This window comes from Gymnogyps californianus, chromosome 10, assembly GCF_018139145.2.
Source record: "Gymnogyps californianus isolate 813 chromosome 10, ASM1813914v2, whole genome shotgun sequence".
Classification (NCBI taxonomy): Eukaryota; Metazoa; Chordata; class Aves; order Accipitriformes; family Cathartidae; genus Gymnogyps; species Gymnogyps californianus.
The window spans coordinates 1,466,306-1,484,499 of record NC_059480.1 but is presented as its reverse complement, the minus strand read 5'-3'; the positions used below and the strand labels follow the sequence as shown (position 1 = coordinate 1,484,499).

The window sequence follows — 18,194 nt, the reverse complement described above, 5'->3', positions numbered from 1 at the left end:
TATTCCCTGGACAGATCAGAAGAAATAAATACACTTTGGTATCACGGGTTATAGCAAATGTCTAAGTAACATAAATCAGATTAAATATCACAGCAGATCAGCACTGTAGTACAACCAGCAAAGCAAAGGTGTGTCTGAGTAGAAACAGTCACCAGGGAGGAAAATGCCATGACTATGGGGTCTGTATGCATTGGCCACAGCCAAAAGGACACAATTGAATTTACTTAAAATACACAGCAAAATAATATAGGAGACTACTAGATTGTAATTTCTGCTTTTCAACCTGCTCCAAAAAAAAAAAAAAGAAAAAAAAATCAGATGGCAAAACCAGAGCAAAGATACACTGTCATTTCAGCAAAACACTGTTTTTTCTGATCAACAGAGGACACAGGTCACGGGATACTCTTCACCTCTCCAAACTCTGAGTAGGAGAAGACATTGCCTAATTGCATGAAAGCCTGCCCAAAGGGAAGGCGGCAATGGGATAGCATCGCTTTTACATCTGGGCTATTATTAAATGGGAATTTTAACCTATTAGAAGAATTAGAAAAGGGCACAAGGCACAATCCTGGTCCTGGGTATCAGAGTTCATATGTAAAATATGAGCGAACTGTTCTACTCTGAAAGCATAAAAAGGCATTACTTTTGTTGGCATACTAACAGGCAGTCAAATAAAACCCATGTTCATAACAAGCTAGGACACAAACTCAGAGTAGGGGAAACATGATAGAAAACACCATCCTATTTACAGACTGCTTTGTTTGCGTATACTTTTTGCTTCTGAAGTTAAAAATATTTTATAAAAGATGGCGCAACTCAAGCCCAGAAAGTCTGCTAGACATAGTCGTGTTTTGAAGGGTACGAACGTCTTCCATCCTCACTTCGAGCAGCTTCTTCATATCCTGCACCCTTCCTAGTCTTCGTTTCAGGTTCATACCCCGAACCAACCTTATACGGCCCTGTTCTGTAGGAGATATTCCGTCCTGAGGCATTGTAGGACACTGCTTTGTAACTGAAAGAAACACGAAAGATGGCATCAGCCACTGGAGGGTCTGTGACTACCCTGTGTTGCACCCTGTGTTCCTGTTTGCTGTCGGATTTTAGGCAGCTTTGTACTGTGTCATCACTTGGAGCCACTCCATGAGCTCAGAGCCAACCATCCATGGACAGGCTGCAAGTCTCTGAACATTTTTTCATAAAATTATACTTTCTTTCCCATGAGTAAATCCTTGGTTGAGTGAAGGACCCACACACAATAACCAGCTACGTAGACGTACAAAGCCCTACCTGATGTAAATCGTAGCTCAGCTGATGCAATCTACACCTGCTGATGATCTGCTATGCAATTCGCAATCGAAGCTGCAATTAATGGGCCTGGCTTAGCCAGCACATTGCAAATTTTAGATTTTAAGGTTGATCTCTCCTGTCCTCTCTATTTGTTTGCAAGTCATGTAGTCAGGGAAGGGAAATGGTCACTTTTGACCCATGATACAGGGCAAACAGGTGTATCATCATGATAACTCTTGCAACAGGGGTATTACGCATAGACATATCCTGTGGTGTGCTGGCTGTATGCTATCCCAACAGCCAAGGTTTCATGCAATACCTTCCCATGTCTACCACAGATAGATAGGCTTACCGGGATTCTTCTGGAATCAGCCCTCTACAAGCAAGGCACATCATGATGCCTCCTATGAGGGCCAGGCCACCTGCCACCCAGCCAACGAAGAGGGCTGAGCCAAAGGTGTACCTACAAAACACAGAGACGTGGCTGGTTAGTGCTGTGAGAGTGGTCCAGTCTGCTTCTCTTCTGAAACGCACTGAACGTTGTCGTTCTCCCTCTGGCCCTGCAGAAGTTCCCGTGAGCACCGTCCCGCCTGCGGGCTCATCCTCAGTGGGCTCTCTACCTGCTTCCTGAGCTGCATGAACAGAGACATCCCAGCCAATTTGCTTGGACAAATTATCTCCAGTGCAGATAAGAAAGAGACTCAATAAATCTTCCGAGTCCTGGGACCAGACTAATATGCACCCAGAGTCTGCCTTTCCTTCGGCTGCAGCACACCCTGGCCCTGAGGGAGATCTGCTCCGTGGAGCACCCTGAGCCAGTTGACCACCTACCTGTTCTGGACGTTCTGTATTCCCTGGTACATGTTGGCTGTGGACATCCAGAAGTTTGTGACCAGCATGTTGGCAAACACAGACACTCCGGTGATGGCACACAGGCCTGAGATCAGACAGAAGGACAAACTGAGACCCACATAGTACAAGCAGTCACCTTTGTCCTTGGGGAAGCACCTTACAGCTCTGGAAAGGTGGGTGAGACGCTGCTTTGTGTCCTGGCATGTACCGTCAGCAGAAGTGGGGACCCACAATATGTTACACGTCTCTGCCAGGATTTCTACATGTTTACAATCCAGCAGCAAGAATACAATGTCACACTACAAAATCCCAAGTCATACCAGCAGGAATCTTTCTGCTGATGTTTTCTCACAGAAAATGAGTTTAACAAACAGATCATTTTAGCTGCTGGAAATATCCAGTAGTTCAGTTTTAAAGATCTGTTTTACAGTGAAAAACATGGACAAAAGATTCCCTATCAGAAATTACTTTTATGAATGGGAAAACACACTCTCTGTCACATGGAAGAGGAGATACATTTGGTTCACAACCTGTTCATCGCCAGGTAGTGATGCCTGGCAGCCTGGAAGACCAGACTCAAGAGGCAGGAACTTAGTCCATTCATCTGCACAGGCGATCACTGTGATGCCCAGCCGTGACGAGCCCGGCAGCAATGGCATTATCATTCGCTATTTCGCTATTGATCTCCTTAGCAGAGTGATTCGTGCTAACAAAGGTCATCATTGTACTGTACGCCACTGTGGAAGGAGGTATAAAACACAGCTAAAGGTCACGTCAGCGTTCTTTGCCAAAAAAGATGGACTCCAGCCTTTCTGGGCATTCCAAGTCCTCACTACACCCACCGAGACCTCTGGGTCTTTCCTGAAACCCAATTACTCACAGCACTGGGGAGGGTCTGAGCAATCAGTGGTGCTTCTGCCTCAGGTCCCCATATAGCCTTCCCTATCGTGGTACTTCAGTGTCACAGTCTTTAACACTTCTGTCCTGAGAGCAGCCCTTATTTTAGGAAGAACCACAACCTCCAGCTCACAGAGGTGTGACCAAGGGCCAGGTCCACCATGGCACATGGGTACCCAACTCCTCAGCTAGCTGAGGCTAGGGACCTTGTTTTGAAATGGGTGAACTCAACCAAGGGATGTCCCATCCCAAGAGTCAGTCACATCATCGTTTTAGACATCCTCTCTTCCGGAATGCATGTGTGGGCTTTTCTAATATCCTCATTGGCCAAATTCTCAACCCACTGACTCAAATGGGTAAAATGATAGATTTTAAGTGCAAAATTAAAGCTGTGTTGCAGAAGGTGGTTTCCTCTTTCCAACTTGTACTTATTGTACATCTTTAAGTTGTGTTGTATGTCTCATATCCCAACAAAAGTTAAGTGCTGTTCAACTACAAGGATTTTAAATAGGAACATTCTCCTTCCCTTCATTAGGATACGGATTTGATTTGATTACTCATCTGCAAAAAACTGTGGGAAAACCTGTAAGTGTATTAAGCATTTGCAATTTCAAGGTAGCTGGGCAACACGAGGCATTTCTGCAGCCTGCCTGATAACCCAAGGTATTTAAAAATTACGAGCTAGGCTACCACAACCCTGAGAGTCTTCATAGAAGTATTATGTATAAAGCCTGAGACTCTTCAAAAAAACTGTTATGTATAATAAAGGCTATAATGGTCCGTAACAACAGTACACATATAACAAATTAAGAGATATATTTTCTTTTTTATCTGTGGGCTGTTTTTTCAGCCTTCCATGTTCTGTCCCATACAAACTTCTGATTTTCTTTTACTAAGCAGAGGTAGAAACCACTTGACTCCAAGAGGCCAGGCTGGAAGACAAATGCCAATAACTTTATGCAAGCATCAATGCTTTGGGTTGCTCCAGAACATCTGCTACCTATGACCAGAAGTGCATGAAGACTTGCCCAGTCCTCAATTCCAGGCAATTGCAATGCCTTGCACACAAAAGACATGACACCACCCACTTACCAGCAACGATAAACATGATGCCGGAGGTCAGAGTCATGTTGGCTTTTGCAGAATCCTCCATGTTGCCGATACGGATGCATTTCAGAGCAAAAATGCACACAAGGAGGCCAAGGATACCCAGGACGATACCCACGATCATGAGAGCCCTCACAGCCTGGAACATCGCTGCAAAACAAATCGACAAGAGCCACACTAAGTGACTGAAACAACATTCGTCAGAACCTGGGAGGTTTTTAAAGATTGTTTCTGTCTAAAAATAAAAATATTAAAGAAGAAAACCTTGGAAAATGGGCACCGGATCTACTCTCAGCATCATCTGGGGCACTTCTGGAAATGCGGCTGTTTGCCTCAACTTCCCAAAGCGTTTGATGACTTACTTAGACATAATTTTTTGTAAATGTTCATTGGCACCAGTCGCGATTTATTCAGCTGAAATTCATGGAAAGGAGTTGGTGTACAGCTGGGGTAAGCATGAATTCTTTCATAAATGAATTGAGAAAGCTTTTTTTTTTTCTCCCCAAGCAGCGATGAAAGCAGACAGCTCCACCCAACTATCCGTGGTATTTCCAACTACTGTGTGACTCAAAATGGAGTTCTGTGTGTTCCTGCTTTACCGTAAAATGCATGGCACAGGAGAAGAGGAAAATCACCTTGACAAACATTACACATACACCAAGAGAGAGCAACAAAGCTTCGGCAATGACCTCTCCCAGCATATCCTTTCCATGGTTATTTGAAATGTCACTCCTGTATAAATCTGTCCACGTTGAGTAATACAACACGCAAATACCCTAGCCCTGAATTTGTTTAGCGGCCTGCCATCAACATGGGAATGCTTGGTTGGAGGCAGGCTGTGACGCTGGTGGGTCATGCCCATGGGAGCTGAGCGCTGCTGTCAATCAGCTGAAGGTAGCAAAACCCCTCCAGACTCCTCTTGGCTGGAGTAGAAAAGTAGAGGGAAAAGCAAAGGGAAACTTGTACCTTTTAAAATGGAGAAGTGAAGGGGAAAGGCCATGCATTTGAATACCAAGGTGATTTTCTAATAAGGTGGCACACATCCCATCTTGCCTGCAATTCAGTGCTGGCCCCAGACACTTCTCCTCCCTGCCTGGGCACGTGTCCCTGGCAGAGACAGGAAGGCGGCAGCACTGGCAGAGCACCGGGAGAGGGTGGTCGAAAGTATTTCAAGGGCTGTTGTGATTTGGCTGGGATGCTTTGCAGCCTCTTCTTACTCTCCCATGAGCTCGAGCAGCCCTGGGTTTGGCTTTGATGCTCCCCATGCATGACTGTCCCTCTTCAGGGGATATGATACGGGCTCATGACCGACTGAGAAGGGCAGGCAACATATCCTACAGCCCCAGGGACTTCACTCAGCTTACCTGACATCCCTCTTTGCTGGGCTGGCCAGGATGACCATAGTGCCCGAGGGTCCCATATGGCCCAACTGGAGCAGGAGGCACTCACTTGTGCAGGAGAGCAGGGAGCAGACCCTGCTAGCCTTGCACAGGTTGGGAGAAGGGTTTATAAACCTTCCCCAGGAAGGCAAGGGTGGGTGCTGGGTTGCCCGTGTGGGTCTCCTTGCTTGTGGGGTACCACGAACCCGAGCAGAACAGCACTGGCACCATGACGCACAAGGAAGCCAGCGGTCTGCCATCCCACAGGCTGGAAATACACCACCTTCTCCCATCTAGCAGTCCCACTGGGGCTGCTGCTCTTATGACTCAATTTGCCCTTATCAGCTGATAACAAGTGCTAACGAGCCTGGGATTTTCAATCTCCCATTCATCAGCCCCCAGGTGCAAGCTCATTAGTTATTATTCATCAGAGAACAAGAAGCTGGCGGATACGCCTTATCAGCCCTCAAAGGTCGGTCGCACAGCACCTGATGCAAAGCAGAAAGCTGCAAAGGGAAGAAAATCGCAATGCTCATTTGTCTTTACAGTCACTTAAGTTTCTTTGCAACTGCTTTTGTTTCAGGGCAGGCAGGAGAGGCTGATACTCCAGGGCAGCGTAAGACACTACAGATCATGACGGAAGGTCCTTGTCCCCAAGACAGTCCTTCATTCCTGGGATGCTTCCTACAGACCTTACGGTTCCTAGGTGCCATCACTGTGGTGGTCTCAACCCTCCAAGAAGTGACCCTCAGCTAAGACCTCACAGAGATATTGTGGGTTCCCAGGAGAGATGTTCCCAGTGCCTTGGGTGCCCATGGAAGGACACAACAGGCAGGCCAAGCCAAGCAGCTCCTGGGATGCTGCACTTCTGCTGGAGCACTGAAGTCCAAGTGTGGCGAATCTCCATTGAAAAGGAGCAATCTGCAGCTGTTGGAAAGGGGAGAGAGAAACACAGCAGGGCACAACAGAAAAAATGCAAAATAGCCATCAGCAGCGATTCCTCTCTCCATGGGGCTGACTTATGCGCCATCTCCACAAAGGGACGGAAAGGAGCAGAAAGTGCTCCCAGGTTTGCTGTGGCATGAAGGCCTCTTCACTTGCCTCATGGGACTGAAAGTGAGAGCTGTTTGGAAAGAGAGCACTGCAGTTTCAAGTGAATTTTGGCATCCATCAAAAGTCCTCTGAATAGAGCTGCTTTCCAAAGGTGAATGACCTCCCCCCTAGAAGGAAGGAGTGGAAGGGCTCAGACAAACAAAATAGGAGACTAAAGGAAAAAAAATTGTATCAAGAGCACTGGGTAGCAAACAGCCCTACAGTTAAAGTCAAGCCCAGAAACTAGCTGCCATTTTGCATACATATTTTGCCTGAGGTAGGATAACCTTGCTTCATGCCTGCACACATATGGTTGTTCATTTTGCACACCTGATTTCCATGTGAAGGGATAGTGTGCACAGGAAATAGTACAAATGCAAGCTTATTCACCCAAAGAAATGTCAGTGATCTGAAACCACAGTTTGCATCGCTGTGTTTTTCAGATGTAAGTGAGACTGGGGAGTTGTCTTTTTCCCCCAGTGTTGCTGTGAGTAGTGAGAGGTGAGTGAAGTCAAACAACTTAAAGTCATCTAAACTAACATCACTTGCATTTCTGTTACTAATAAAAAATACAAAGGTGGAAATCTAACTTTATGACTTGTTGCGATTAATGGAATGTAGAAAGTTTAGGGGGAAAAAATGAGGGTTTTAAGTTAATCAAGTTCAAGCAGCGGCATTCCTTCTTTATGTTTTAAGGTACTCATCAACTAAACAGACACATAAAGAGAACAAAACTGACAGAATAGCTCTAAGACACAACAGAGAATGCCCGTGACTGCTTTGCACATGTCCTTATTGCTATATTACCTAAAAATAACATAAAAAGTAAAATCTTGATTATGATAAATTGGCATCAAAATGATGGTTACCATTGCCTCATTGCTCTTTTAAAACACAATCACCTACGTACAGCATTATAAGGATAAGTATATATATTGATCAACATTTGTATATATAGTTTAATAAATATATTTTTTATTCTTTAAAACAAACGGTCCCATAGGAGAAGTGACTCCAAACATCAATTTTGCTCTTCCAAGTGAAAAAGAAGTCGCCTAGCAATCCCGAAGCTGGGTACACAGAAACACATTTATTCCATCGCACCCCTCGGGACGGGCACGGGCTTTTCTCAAAAAGCAAACACCGCAGCCAACACACTGGTCTTCAGCAAAGCATTCCCTCCTGCCTCACAGTAGGGACGCAAGGTTAGCATCCTTGAGGATACGGGGCTGAGAGCCCACATCGTGCTCTCTTCTACACCAACCAACAGATGCAAAAGGCCTACATACAGTAGTGCTTGCTTGCACCTATTTGCAATCGTGCACCAAGAGTGAAAAACACTCTCGGGGCCGTATTTATTGCTAGCTGGCAGGGCACAGGCACCACAGCTTACGGGGAGGCACGGCGAGCCAGGCTGGCTGCTCCCCTCCCCTGGGTCCAGCTAGCTCGGGAGCACTGGAATACCCTCGCACGCAGTGGGGTGGGAAAAACAGCTCTTTTTGTAAAGTAAGCAAGCAAACAAGAAAGTAATACTCCTCTGCAATCTACTTCTGTAACCACGAAAACTGCCCAGGTAACGTGAAGTGACTGAGCGCACCTTTCCCCTTCTCACCCTTCCTACACGCGCTGCTCACAGGCAGATTTCTTCAATTCCATTTTTTGCTTTGGGAAAAAAAAAACCCTAAAAACATTTCAGTTGTTTTCTGTAGAAACCATTATTCTGATGATAACAATGCAAAATTACATGCAGCTGTTTTCCTTGTGTTTCGATTCAAAGGGACATAATATCTGTAGGTTTAAACATACTCGCTCTCCTCACATCAGTGGAGCTGTGCTGATTTATGCCAGCAACAGGGCTGAACCCATGATGCTCATCCAGAGATCACCTACACATGCTCCAAGTTGTAACCTCCACTGAGTAAAGGTATTATTTCGGTAACAGATATGCACATATTTTTATGCTCACACACTGAGTAGCCTGGAAATTGTATTCCTCACAAAGTGCTTTAAGATATCTGCTCCTGCTTTTGGATGAAAACTGCGGAGCTACAGGAGAGCTCCTGGGTTAAACCTGGTGCGTCTTTTGCCCCTACCTGGCAGCCCAAGAATGGTGAAATATGGCCGGCACTCTGTAAAGCCAGAGCTCTGCCGCACGCAGCTCCTCCACAGTCCCTGATACTGGAAGACAGCCGTGACCGGGTTGTCATACAAGTCCTGCGTGCTCCACATATCCATGGCAGTGGACACGATGCACCCCGCGACACCCAGCGACGAAACGATGAACCCCATCACCTGGCAGATGGTCGTGGACATGGTGTCTCCCCCGGAGAGAGGAGGTGAGACAGCCCTGATGAAGCCACAGACCTAATGGGAGCACCGAAGTCCTCTTGACTGAGCCACCAGAAACGCAGCAGCTCTTATCAGATGCTTTCCATTGAGCGGTGTGTTTGCTCAAAGTGTTTTTGCAAGATAGTCCAGTTTCACTCTCGACAGGTAGGTTTGTGCTGGCAGGGCCGGAGATATGAGCTTTTGTCCTTTAGAAGTGCTTGTCCTTCCCCAGCTAAGCAGCCACGCTCCGTCGAGTGTTGGCTAACCCACTTGGAACATGCACCGTCCCCCCACCAAAACCCTTTGCTGTCCGTCGGGCTTCTCCTGCGTGCTTGGCACAGTGCAAACATGCTGAGAGGGGCAGAGGGAAGGACCACGTTCCCGGGTGAACTCAGCACCTAGCCCAGGTCACTGCCTCCTTGGCCCTCTGCTTATGCAAAGGGGGAGTAGATCTGCCATCAGACCAAGATAGGGACATCTCCACACCCGGCCACCCATGCAGGTATCCGCACAAGAGGCATGGTGATAGATAGGGATGCCAGCGGTGAGCTCTGCGGGAGGATGCGGGGCCACCAGCTCAACCCAGGGAACAAAGAGGGACATGGCCGCTCCTCGCAGCCGCTTTAAGCATCACTGAGGTTGCCTCGGATGCTGACCATGGCACAACCCAGGGCACCGAGCCAAGACCCCCAAACAGATCCAGCAAAGCTCCTGCAACCCTATTCTCCTCCTGCCTGCATCCCCATCACCCGTCACTTGGCCCCACTGAAACCTGTGTGGGGAGAAGGAGAGGGAGGGGGCAGGGGCTGTTGGAAAGTGCCTTTTTACAGGTGCTTCTCTGTGTTGGCTGAGGAGATGGTCCTGGAAAAAGGGGTGGGGGATATAAAAATTAAGAAACTAATTATCTCTTTGCATGGTGGAGAAGTGCTGGGCTCGGGGAAGCAATATAAATTCTCTGTGCCACTCTGCCTACGGAGCGCAGTGAGTTACAAGGACCTTCCAGACTTCACACTCATCCATTCTCATCTAATACCCTGCTCTGACTGATTTACTTCAGCCCTGACCTAGAAACAAATTCCCGCTTTAACCAGTCCTGATACCGCTCTGTGCCACAGGCACCGTCAATACCATCGCCCGGTTGTGAAGCCGTGTGAAAGCCACCAGGAAGAGAGGAGAGGCTGATTTCTGTGGATGGATGAGTTACGATGGGATTGTTACACATTGGCATCCATCATTGCTTCTGCCTTCTGGAGAAGGACCACTCAGGACACCCCTTTTGCTTTTGCGGCTGTGCACTGAGCTGGTGAGCAGCAGGCAGAGATGCTTTTGCACTGGACTCTGCTGTAGCAGCCAGAGCGCAATTCATATGTCTAGTGGCCACAAATCACAGCCACCAAAGCCCTCCTAGGTCAGGCACAAGATGTCTTTGCTTCCAGCAATTTTATTCAAATTTAGTCCTTTTCACTGACTTTGGCAAGTTTATATCGGAGGAAGGGCTGGCTCCAACTTATCTAAAGGTCAGAAGTTGCCAGCAAAAATAATAGCAGGAACAAAAACCATAGAAGTGAGCCCTCAAGAACCAGAGGTGGTAAGAGCTGCTCATCCTCAGTGAGGGAGAGGGCATGCTGACTAACATTCCTCATCTTGGATAATGCTTTGTGATAAATCAGGGCTGGAGAGGACTTAGAAGCCGGGAGGACAATAAGCGCTAAAACAAGTAATGTGGCCAGCGCTCCATCCCATCCTTCACTGCCCAACAGCCAGAATTGTGTCCCAGTCCAGAAAAGCTGGTTGCACCCAAGCCCTGATGCTCCTCAGCAGCTGCCCAGGACTCCTCTCCTTCTTCATGCCCCAGGACTTGCGGCCTTCTTGCCATCTAGTGGTAAGAGACCACATCACTTTTTCCAGGCTAGACCACTTCAAACCATGTCCCATATTCCTCTGGGACATAACCCCTATTCCCAAGGGTGGTGTCACCCTGCATCATTAGTGTGCAACGGCTTGTGGGGCTGCACAGAAAAATGGACCCATGGACTGGTCACAGCTAAAAATAACTCCTGGGGAGGAAAAAGAAAGGAAGGGGGGAGAATACAAAGGGCAAACATTTTTTTCCAGATTCTTTTTTTTTCCAAAAACCTCTACCACTTTTTAAATTACTGGTTTTTCTGCTAAAGTGGACGTCTAGGTGGTTGCATAAATAGCAGTGGAGGTGGCCCTCCCATGCACCATGCCCGCGTGTTTGCTTTGCCGGGAGGGGAGCCACCACTCCTTCCTCTAACCCTTTCTGCTGGTTTCAGCTGCGTGCAACTGGAGCAGCTTTTCAAGCCAATAGGGACCTTCTCTTCTCCTCCTCTCCCTCTCCACCATTTCACACCCTCAAGCCCCACTGCCTCCCCCCCCAACACACCTGTTAGAAGCAGGGCCATCCCCTGGATTGCCCCTACTTGTGCCCTGAGCTGGACTCTGCCACCCAGGCAGTGCTGCCTCGCTAACCTTTCCTTGGGGATATAATTTTCTCCTGCTGATGGAGGATGCCGCTTCTCATCATCCCTCTTAGTCAGGGCATCGAAACCCCAGAGCAATGGTGGAGCAATCAAAAAATATCATCAACAGCCTCCAGGTATGCAAGAAAGCCTGAGTGAACCAGTCTGTCTTTGATTTTGAGGGCCAGATTGAATCACGTGTCTGAAGAGGATAAACTGGCACAGGGTTGCATATTCCCCCCTGAAACCTCATGCGTGCTCCTCCCAAAAATGGAGCTGAGAAAGCAACTTCAGTAACAAGTTGTCGTCTTTGAAGGATTATTGTGTTTTGGGGGATTTCTATTTGCTCATCCCTAAGAATATTGCCTAAGGTGCTATCCAGCCATCCCAGCATTAGCTGCTTGCCATTTCTCATGCTCTGATTAGCATCACACTTGTAAACACTGGGAACTCAAAGCTCCCCAAATACCTTCCTCAGCGGTTGACTGAAGCAAAGTTCTGGAGAAAAACCACAAACTTGTTTCCATCCCAGCCCTTCCCCTAGCCCCTTTTCTCTGCCTTTCTGAAATGTTCTTATTTTAAGCTTATTTTTAATGATTGTTTCTGAGCCACTCATGATAGGGAAAAACATGTTTCCCTTTGCAAAAAACTCATCACCCCATTTTCCCAGCACCCAGCCCAATAACAGAAGATCACCTGGGAGTTTTATCTGAACTGTTGGCTCAGAGAACAACCTGAAAAGTGGTTGGGTGATAGGATAGCTGCAGACCATGTCTAAGCATCTTTACCACAACCTGATGCTCATCTCCAGCCACCCCTGGGAGATGTTTACAGCCAGGAGTGGTTGAAGGATGGGGATCTCTCTCCAAGCGCGTGCTCGGTCTCCAGCAAGGTGGTTGAATGTTTGGGCCAGAGGGCTTGCCACGCCACATGGTAATGCTGAGCAGTATCTAAGGAAGGGACATGGTGGGGAGGCAGCTCTTGCAAAGGCCGAGCTTCCTCACCCAGGAGCAGAGAACAGGGCTCCCACTCTGAGTATTGGGACATCTCCAGCGGTTTACCCAAACTAGGAAAGGAAGGGTACTTTGTGACCACTCCCCTCTGCAACCTTTATTTCAGCTCATACTTGCTTTATCTACCCACGCGTTGACTCTATATTATCTCAAAACCGTTCACTGGGCCCATTGCAACTCCTGAATGTTATCACCGCCTCTCCCATAAAAATCACCTACAGCTCATGTTTACTTTAAAATTTGCAAATATAGCTCACACCCTACCAGTCAATTCCAGCTTGTTCAGACTGAAACAAAGCAAACCCACCCTTTTCTTTCTGTCCCTCCATTGCTGTGATGACCACAGCCTCCAGGAGCGTGTGGTCCACCAGTCCATAGCACGAGAAGGGCTAACTGGCCTTTCTGAAACTCAGTTGGGAAAGGGGGTCATGGAAGGCCTCTGTCCCAGCTCAGACCCACTCTACCCCATTGGTCTTCAGGTGGTCCAGAGGGGCCTTCAAGGTCCCTCAGCAGAGCTGGGGTGCATGAAGCGGCATCCTTCCCTATGAGCTGTAGCCCAGCCCCACATCTCCACAACCTCTTGCCATTTCCCTTGCCTTGCTCCTCTTCTGGCCCTCAGCCCAGATCCTTTAGGATTATTTTTCATGTCTCTTGTCCTTTCATGGTGTAAAGGCACGAGGCAGCAGCAAGGATGCCATGCATGCATCTAGCTTCCTGACATCCCCTGCGGGGCTCTCTGCCACCTCTCCCCACCTGGAGCATCCCTGAGGATCGGAGTGCCCGAGACCTCTCCAAGGGTCTCACATTAGCTCTTTCCCCATCCCCACACCTCCTTCAGCTCCTGCTGTGAGTGCAAACCCACGGCAGCCTCACGCGCACCCTTGGTAGGTTGTATCAAGTCTCCAGCCCACCAGTGCCACCTAAACCCTTCTGTGCATGAAACTTGGTCTCAAAAGACTTTAAGCAGGTTACAGCAGTTGCCTGCAGACATTTCAAAATCTGGGGCTGAACTGACTGGGTTAAAGGATTTTAAGTAGCAAGCAGAGCTTGGAAGAGACTTTGCTGTGGCCATCACCAATGGAGGATCACGATACGGCAATTAGCAGTCCCCATCCTTACAAACTTTGGGCGTGAAACGCTTCCAGGGAGCAGAGACGCTGTTTCCTTGGCCGGTGGGCTGCCCTGTCTCCAAAATCCCCAGAGCAAGGCTTTTACTAGGGTTATGCCACAAAATGTGCGTTGGTTGTATGAAATCAAAGAAAACCTTGTCAGAACATCGATACAGAAGAAAAAAAATCCAGAGACACCAACATTAAGACTTCCCGGACACGAATTCTCCTCAGGGAACATCTACGCATCTCTGCTAGCCCGCACCAGCAAAACCGAAAGCAGTTGTTTTATGCAAAAGTCTGGACAGTCATGATTACATCCCCATGGGCTATTTTTACTCTGACCCTTCTAGCAGCACATACCCTTTTACTAGTTGGAGAAGTTTAACAGGGTGCTCTCAGACTTTCAAAGTTTGCTGTTGGAAAAGCAAAAATATTCTTATATTTCAAGCCACTAGCTTTTTGTTCCACAGCAGAGAGATGCCTCAGCCTTTCTGAAAGGGTCAAAAGGGGTTTTGGCTTGAGAGCAAATGTCCTTTCAAAAATGGCTGAACCGGTCTAGCTGAAGAGGTCAGGAAAAAAGAGACCAAGACAGACAACAGGAAAATTACTGGCCATGTTATTGTAGTTTAGCAAACTTGTAAGCGACTGAAAAATGCTCCTTTTAGCAGAAAGTGCCTTGTGACTTCCGCACTAGGTGAAACTACCAGCCTCGCCGGAGCTCAGCTATTGCTATTTGTCTATTATTTGTGTGTTCAAATTCAGATCGTGTCCTCCAGACAATCACAGTAAGGTCTGCCGACACACCAAAGCAAGCAGCAAAAAAATAATAAGAGAAAGCAAAATCAGAACAAACAGGCTTAGTTGTCAAGTGACATATTTCACCAGAGACTGACTGTTTATAGCTGAGCAGCAAGGGTGAGAGCCATAAACTACCTGTGTTATTTCTCATTTTCATCTATTATCTTGATTTTTCCTCAATCTACCTGAAATTAAAATTCCCAACTGAATTGAAGATAGATGATGGGCAAGACAAGTTTAATCTTTGCTATGGGAGCGAGGGATTGAGAAAAAAAAAAAAAAATCCTCGGAAACCAAAAACTTCATTGATGTACTCAGGTCACCTCGCTGCTTTGCTAGAGTCCTATTATTTTTATTCACTCTGGCACTATTGTTCCCAATATAAATTGCCATTGTCAGAATAATAAATAGGGGTTTGTAATGGAAATGCTGACAAACCATTAACTATGGTGTGGTTAGCGAGGGGGGTTTAATGGAGATCAAGGTGCAGGACGGTTAAAATAAACACTGGGATGATCCACTTAAGTAACATCTTAGCAAATTAATAATTTGATTTTTAGCATCGTTTTTTCCCCCCCCTCTGGCTGGGATACAGTTGCCCTTTGCTGGTGGTGGGTGGGAAGAAATGCCCGTAGGAGCAGATGAATTCAGGAGAACGGAACCAATCTATAAAGCACAGCAGTGGGGCGCTTGTTTTTTGCACCAGCTTCTCCAGAGACTGGAAGTGTCAGACGATATATAACAGGAAGGAAAAGCGGGGGCAGAGGGGGAGAGCAAGGGAGTGACTTCAGAAGAGCAAGCCCAGTTCATTAAAAAGGGGAAAAAAAAAAAAAAAAAAAATCCACCTCACTTTGTAGGAAGGCACATAAATATTCATATAGCTACGCACCAGTGGGGAAGGCACCGACTTCCCAACACCACTGAGGATGAGGACAGCAACTTCGTGGGGTTCAGGGTCCCACCCGCCTTTATTTTTAATGGTTGTGCTTTATTCTTTGGGCTTTTTTAAATCCCTTTTTGTAGGCGACTGCAATAAGCCCAGCAAACACACATGGTAATTCCACTCTAGGATGACCGGTTCATTAGAAACCCTGCCATTTAGCATAGGATGCTCATTTCTGTCCGCAACTGGGAGGGAGCCACGGAGCTTGCTGGATGTAGCTGAGGAAGGACAGACTGATCTCTCGCAGCCCGTCTGCGAAATGAAGGGAATCCATCCCCCCCAACATTGCTGTGTTTTTCCGTTTTTAGGAAGTTAATAGCCACCCTACAGACACCAGTCTGGAGGCTTGGGAATTGCAAAAAATTCGCTAGGTTTTTTTGCTGTAATGCTGAGGTTGGCGATGGAGGTATTTTGAAAGAACAAAAACCCCCAAATCTCGAGTATTCTGGTTTCTTCAAAGATTAAAGTAGTTCCCAGAGCTGAACACTTGAAAAGCTTAATTGCTTCTTCTGTAGAGTTACATTTTCTGTAATTTTAAGCTTTTAGAGCTGAAGAACTGAGGAAGTTCTGCGGTGTGTTACGGGTGTATGTGTGCGTGGGGAGGATTTGCTTTTCACACCTCTATTTGTTCCTCATATGGCAACTTTAATCTCTTTACCTATAAGCAATTAGCCTGCTGGAGTCGAGTTTTACCAACCTGTCCTGCCCCTTGCTGCATGCATTTTCCCTTGGCGAAACTGCTCGGCTTTGCTGACTGCGATAGCAGTGTGTGAATACATGCCCTGCCCAAACATCCTTCTTTAAATGTCATCCTTCACTCACTCGTACCTGCTACAGCGCACACCTTTTGCTAGGGGCTGCACAACGGGATGCCCAGGCAGGATCAGGCCCACGTCCTTCTAGGAAAACGCATGTCTGCACCCCAGAGTCCGTCGGAACAAACAGGGACATTCAAAGCCACGGCTCCAGCAAGAGGAAGATGCTCGCAGGCATCCCTGGCACACGCACGGGGATGCTGCAGCACAGCTAACGCCAGACGCCAGTTGGGAATGAGGATCCAGAGATGAGGGACATGGAAATACAGCTCAGGGGATGAAACACCTCTCCTACTGGTGTCTGAGGCCACAGCTGCATTGGGTTATACTGGTTTGATTTGCACAAAGATCGACTACTTGTGAAAGAAGCAATTTTTGTGCACAGTGCTTATTTCTGTGTGTTTTGGAAATGCCATTTTGCAGAAGTTTCTGCAATGATCTGCTGATATAATTGGCTTCTTCCCTCCATTCTTGCTGTGTCAGAGCACAGAGGCTAGATGGATATAAGAGTCTATGTGCCTTTTTTCTCACTGTACTAAAGCGAGAAGAAAACCCAGATAATCCTGTTGTAACCTAATTGTTTGCACCCCTAGATACTCTGGGCACAACCAGGGCAGGAATGATACCCGCGGAAGAAAAAAACTGGAACCAAAGGAGAATTAGGGAGAAATCCAGCCTGGTGGTGTTAGCCCGTACAGAAATACAGTGAGCTGAACTGTGACATATCCTCTTAGAAAAGGATCTTCTCCGATGCCAAGAATATTAGTGGTTTCTGGTGGGAAGCCACGCACAGCCATGCAGCTGGGGTAAGAATGTCTATCCAAGCCACCCACGGCACGGGGAACGAATCACCCCACGGAGCAGCCACTGCCCCCGCTGTATTGCCTAGGCATGTATTGCCTGTATACCTCAGGAACCTGATGCATAATCAGCATCAGTAATGAGTTTTGCTGAACCTCAGCTTGGCCATGGGTGGGGGTTCGGGTTGAGATACCTCCAAGGGACCTGTCGTCCAAACAGGGTGAGCACCTGAGGTCCCTTTTGGCTAAAATTTGGGTTCCCTGCTCGGCACCGAAAATCACCCATCACCACCGCTCATGCACGGCTTCTGGCACATGCCCATGGCTCTGCCCTCCCACCTCTCTGCCCTCGCGGCCAGCAAGCCCTACCTGGCAGCCCCAGGATGGTGAAGTAGCCGCGGCATTCGGTGAAGCCGGAGCTTTCCCGGACACATGTGCGCCAGAGACCCTGGTAGTTGAACACCGCCGTCACCGGGTTATTGTACAGGTCTTGGGTGCTCCACTGGTCCATGCACGTTGACGCGATGATGCCTCCTATTCCTAAAGCGGACACCACGAAGCCCATGGACTGGCATATTGTCACAGACATGGCGCCAAGCACTCGGTAGGCAGGTCCTCGGTGTGCACAAGCCTCCACAAGCCGGGTCTGGGGCAAGCAGCCAGGGCAGAAGGGACTTTTAGCTGGAGGCACAGCCTACGTCACGGACGGGAGCCAGGAGAGGTCTGGTCCGCACCATACAAACCTACCCTTTCCCTTTATCTATTTGGGTGAGATAATTTTCCTCACTCGGTACCAAGAACCGTTTGTTATGCACGGCGTAAACGCCTCGCTCTCTGTTTACCTTCTCCCTCCAGGCAGAGGTGCAGCCAGCGCGGGCAGACGGGGACCATCGGGTCCCTCTGGAACAGCCCAGGGGAGAGCTTCTGCAGAAGCGACCGTGCGCTCCAGGAGACCAAGCATAGAGATGCTTAAATTGGATGAAACAGATAAAAATTATGGAGAGCCTAATCCTTTCCTGGCAGGGATGATGCTTTTGAGCTAAGCGGAGAGGCATTTATTAGCACGTCTCTATCTGGGGATGTTTGCTCAACTAAAACATTTAAGCAGAGCGTAGTGTATAAAAGAGGAGAGCGTGTATCAAGGGACAGTGCACCGATGTTTGGATGGGCCTTGCTGCTTGGTGAGCTCGGGCTGGGAGCCCACGGGAAAGGCAGCAGTTGCTGAAGAGTGAATGGTGTGAACCTGCAGTTTGCTGTGGGAGGACCAAGTCTGGCAGGCAGAGCAAGG

The 18,194-nt window shown here is 47.8% G+C and overlaps 1 protein-coding gene across 2 annotated transcripts; it reads right to left on the bottom strand.

The window, feature by feature from the left end:
• Nucleotides 1-834: 834 nt before the first annotated feature.
• On the bottom strand, nucleotides 835-17,495 carry CLDN18 (claudin 18). Of its 2 annotated transcripts, none has more exons than XM_050902734.1 (5): nucleotides 17,276-17,495; nucleotides 4,129-4,293; nucleotides 2,119-2,224; nucleotides 1,640-1,750; nucleotides 835-1,012 (listed from the first exon to the last, which is right to left on the bottom strand). In XM_050902734.1, exons 1-5 carry the CDS (start codon nucleotides 17,493-17,495, stop codon nucleotides 835-837), a joined length of 780 nt encoding a protein of 259 aa, XP_050758691.1. The 2 variants fall into 2 exon arrangements, with proteins under 2 accessions (XP_050758691.1, XP_050758690.1); XM_050902733.1 differs by lacking the exon at nucleotides 17,276-17,495 and adding an exon at nucleotides 8,708-8,927.
• Between the last annotated feature and the right edge of the window lie 699 nt (nucleotides 17,496-18,194).

Coding starts and splice junctions, on each gene's coding strand:
- CLDN18 (XM_050902734.1), bottom strand. CDS start 17,495: ATGTCTGTGACAATATGCCAGTCCATGGGCTTCGTGGTGTCCGCTTTA. Junction 4,294..17,275: donor CACCATCCTGGGGCTGCCAG/GTAGGGCTTGCT, acceptor TTTGTTTTGCAG/CGATGTTCCAGGCTGTGAGG. Junction 1,013..1,639: donor CTGATTCCAGAAGAATCCCG/GTAAGCCTATCT, acceptor TGTTTCTTTCAG/TTACAAAGCAGTGTCCTACA.